The sequence below is a fragment of the Opisthorchis viverrini genome, assembly GCF_000715545.1.
Source record: "Opisthorchis viverrini unplaced genomic scaffold opera_v5_435, whole genome shotgun sequence".
Classification (NCBI taxonomy): domain Eukaryota; kingdom Metazoa; phylum Platyhelminthes; class Trematoda; order Opisthorchiida; family Opisthorchiidae; genus Opisthorchis; species Opisthorchis viverrini.
The window spans coordinates 279,742-284,378 of NW_008752098.1; the positions used below are offsets into that span (position 1 = coordinate 279,742).

At 46.4% G+C, this 4,637-nt stretch overlaps 1 protein-coding gene across 1 annotated transcript in view; it reads left to right on the top strand.

Moving 5' to 3' along the window:
• The window catches only part of T265_11038 (hypothetical protein), a gene marked incomplete at both ends in the record, with an annotated part of 5,002 nt that extends 3,709 nt beyond the window's left edge, over positions 1 to 1,293 (top strand). The window contains one exon of the mRNA XM_009177582.1: positions 1,208 to 1,293. Coding sequence (XP_009175846.1) covers positions 1,208 to 1,293 — 86 coding nt within the window. The remainder of the gene's footprint in view (positions 1 to 1,207) is intronic.
• Between the last annotated feature and the right edge of the window lie 3,344 nt (positions 1,294 to 4,637).

A 4,637-nucleotide genomic window follows, 5' to 3' on the forward strand; every position in this document is an offset into this window, starting at 1 on the left:
GATATTCATCCTGGTGTGTTGCCTCTGGTGATATATATGCTGACGCGGGTGAGATACACATCTCCGGTTTCTCAGACGGGGTTTTATTCAAAAAAATAAATAATAGTCGTTCTTGTGTGCCAGTGTCATTGACTTGATGATATTGCGGGTAAAGCATATTTCCCAAAGGTCCCCCTCAGGAATCCAAAACACCAGCTACAGCAAATTTTCCTCACCTGCAAGCCAACCGATAAAAACTGAAAGCAACGACTCGAAAGCATTTCCTTCCACAGAAATTGTACCCTTTTTGTGGCTATGAATGCGTCGCATGGAGACCATCTCATCGTGTGGACATACAGAACAACCAAGACCCTCGCTTTTTCCCCCACCTCATTTTTCTCCATAATTAGTTGTACACTACATTCTGCGTGTTCTTTAGCTACCTAATCACTCTCTGCACTACTATCACTGGTGGTAGCGAACCGTTTTCGTTTCGGAACTTTTCACTATTGAACCGATTCCGCAGCCACCTGTTTAATAAACCTCTTCTATGTTTTAACCTGCTCCTCTAAGTTTTCGGTACATCCCCAAATGCCTGCCAGAAAGCCATCCGTTTCCATGATAGAGATTTTAAAGTGCGCCCTACCGAACCACGGCATGGGGTCATACTCATATTCCGCATTCATTCTCTTCGTACACATGAATTTACCGAACGTAAATGGTCCACCTGAAGCATCCGCGCGCAAGGCCTTTCACGGATACATATTTGATGTAGCGATGGTGCTACGATGACTGTCACACCCAAAATGATGACGGGTACTCATTCCATTATACTGCTGCTATTCTCTGGACAGGTGGACTATTTGCGCAAAAAACCATCTAAATCTGGTAAATTTATGCCAATTCCCCAAATACTGACTTTCCAGGTGCGTTGTCGTTTTGTCTCGTTCACAAATTTGCCCATTCCCTCCACCTCGGCCATCCGGGTTTATGTTGTACCAACGGACGGCGAGCAACCATAAATTTTAACAAACCTATTCACGCTCCTAAGAACCACTGGTTTCACTTAGCTTCATTATAACCCATATTTTCTCCACGACTTGAAATCCTGGAGTTCCAATGCCAGTGCCCTCCAAATGGATGTAGACGCTGCCAAGCAGTGATCGCTGGACTGGCACCTTCCTCTAAATGATGAAAGTGCGTCCATATGTCGCTTGGAGGTGAAAAGGGACCAGAAAATATCACGAGGATGGATGCCAAAAAGGGTTTGGGCATCTGAGTCTTCTCAAACTTGTCCTTCTCACTGCACCATGAGAAATCGGCTCAAAAGGCATTCACCATTTACGGATGATCCGACGCACCTTCTCCCGTATTACTCGCATGGACTTCCAGATACCCTATGGGGCCTACGTCAGACCGTTCCTGGAGTATGCCAACCAAGTTGTCTACTCAGGACGCACGAAAGACGTCACCCTCATTGAGCGTGTCAGGCGGACCGCTACGAGAATGGTTGCGGGCCTCAAATCCGTGGGCTACGAAACGCGATACGCGATGCTTGATCTCTTTCCCCTGGAGTACCGTCGCCTCCGAAAGGACCTAATTCTTACTTATGCTCTGTTTGAACAAAGCTTGGAAAACAGGTTTTTCACCGTTGACCCGGCAAATACACAGCGGGGACATAGTAAGAAAATTTTCAAGCTCAGAGCACACACATTCATTGGACAAAATTTTTTCTCATTTAGGGTAGTAGCTGCGTGGAACGACCTTCCTCCGACGGTTGTCCACACTTCTTCTAGAACCCAGTTTAAAGCACTATTAGACACTTATTTATGCAAATCCTCGCGCTGGCAAGCATACTACCCCGCGCTGAGAACATAAAGAGCAATGCCACATCCTTTTTTCACTTGTGCCTTTCAGCTGAACGACGTCCACTGACCGACAAGAAAAATAGCGACCCGGGGAACTTGGGCAAAAGCCTCGATCCTGTGTATAAATCCGTGAATACAACAAGCGAAGCGCTAGCAATCAACTTTTCGTCACGTTTCACTCTAACGCACACGTAGGCGGCTAGCGACGAATTCGAAAAGATACCCGTGGGAAGGCTGGTCCGCTATCCAACGTAAAGCGAAGTCTCGAGCTTTCGTCATCCCCAGAAGAATGAATACCGAAAAATAAAAACCAGCCACAAAAACTCTCACGAGAGAATCTGACAAAAGCTCCTTTTCTTTCATATCTGTTACCCAAGGAGGAAGGAATTCTCCATGAGGACACCCGGCTCTCTCACCCTCAGCCAACAAGATGCAGCCTAAGTTCTCTTAAATGCCTACACGGTCGCGCTGAACTACAGTATCGACAGTGACTACTCCCTGATACTTGGTAGCCTCACAATGATCAATTCCGAGAAGCTGCAATTCACCCCTCTTTCTCGTACCTTGGAGGTTCCTCTGGTCCTGGCAGGGGCAACTCAGGGATCCTAAATGCCCGTGCTATTATGCCAGCCTTTCTATGCAAGCTTCAATTCGTCCTTTCATCCCCAAGATTCTGGTACTCATCCACTCTTTCCGCGAAGNTGATACTTGGTAGCCTCACAATGATCAATTCCGAGAAGCTGCAATTCACCCCTCTTTCTCGTACCTTGGAGGTTCCTCTGGTCCTGGCAGGGGCAACTCAGGGATCCTAAATGCCCGTGCTATTATGCCAGCCTTTCTATGCAAGCTTCAATTCGTCCTTTCTTCCCCAAGATTCTGGTCCTCATCCTCTCTTTCCGCGAAGTTTCTAACCTGTGCGACCCGGCTATCCTCTTACTGGCATTAAGTTCATCCAGCAAATAGTAATCAATAAGTTTGAATGATTCTGCTCAGTTGCCTACCCGTTCACAAACTTGTACACCCGGTGCCGTACAATTTCCTCATATCTGCCTATGCTTTACGAGCCCGGCACGCCTTTCAGAATCGACTCAGTTTTCCGTGAAAATACCTTAAACTCCGTAATGATCATCGACTTCTTCAGATTTTTTCGAATATATCCCCCATAAACTCCCAGCTTTTTATGGAAAAACTCACTGGGTAAGGATTGATCATCTGGGTGGACCTCTAGGTATGCTCTCAGACAATCCTCCATAGTAGTCTTTGATCTCTCACAGTATCCTCAATTCCATGTCTCCATCAGAGTTTCACAAAGGTTTGTGCAAAGGACTCTGCTACCCCCAAACTTAGGTAATTCTCTCTGTCCCGTTGTTTCACCTGAACGAAAATGGTTACCCGACGCCAATCCTATTGTAATACCCTTCTGAGAGCCCTGCACTTTGCAGCGAGCAATCGGCATCTGCGCCTTCTGGGTGCAAATGAACCTCAATAAAACAATTCTCAAATCCTTTCACATAGAACGTTTGATGAGCCCCAAACTTTCTCATTACATGATATCCTCAAGAGTGTCACTAGGCTCCCCACACACTCCGATAGAGCTATTCTTCGACATAGATTAGTCCATCTTTCATTTCGTCGACCATGGCACTAGGCTCCCTCACACTCCCAAAAAACCATTCTTCGACATAGATTAGTCCACCTTTCATTTCGTCGACCATGACAGGCGTTTGATAAGAAACCGTGGTAGCAAAGATTAACCTTCCCCAAGGGGCGATGTTAACAAGCCGACCAGTCTACGGCATCGGGTCATCAAATACGTCACTGACCTCCAGTAGATTTCCTGTTCTGAAGAGATCACGAGGCCAAACTAGTTTCACCCGAAACATCGCAGGCATCGGAAGCACCCCATATCTGCCCATAGTCCCTTTCGCCTAGGGCTCCTAACCAGTTTTACATCATCTCTCAAACTACAATCAGCTCAACAAAGTCTCAAGGTTTTCCACTGCTGGTAAGCTAGTCGACCAAGCAGAAACTTGTTGCCTCAACATTCGCTCCACGGAAGGATGAATTCTTGAACGCGATGGTTTGTGCCTTCCACATTCATTGCCCATAAGCACGATATCGACTGGCCTGCCCTCGAACTTATTCATCAATGTCCCACCCATGTCGCATTTCCAGCCACCTCCACCAGACCCCGTAATTTTTAATCGATCCCACGAGCCCACGCATCACCAAATCTCACAATCAAGGGATGAAGTCCCACTTAACTGTTTTCTGATGCGCACCTTCAACTTGAATCTCTGAATTTGCGCTTGCATGCCTCGTCAAGGTGTTTTGTTAGCTTAAAAATATTTGCTGGGTGGCCGATGGCTCCCATCCATTAAATAAATTGACACAGCGCTACCTGAAAACACGAATAATAATCATACGGCATTTGTGTGCACATAGGAAGGAACGCACTAAGACTGCTTTGCGTTAAATGTGGCTGCACCGCAAATGTGGTTATATACTCACAATATCAAGCGGAACTTGAGAACTCGGAAGAAGCTAGCAGGTTGAGCCCACTGCCTAATGCCGAACAGTCGGAGAAACACAGGATAGTCAATCCGCCCTTGTCTGAAGAGATAGCGTCACCTAGGTGTCACCTCCCATCATCTCATTCATAATAATTAAGTGGCCCGTAAACTGACTGCTAACAGAAGATGAATCTCGCATTTGCACCGATTTGTTGAAAAATGGAACATCGTCTTTTACCTATGGCCGCTTTCAGCCGATGGATCAGCAGTATCCTTA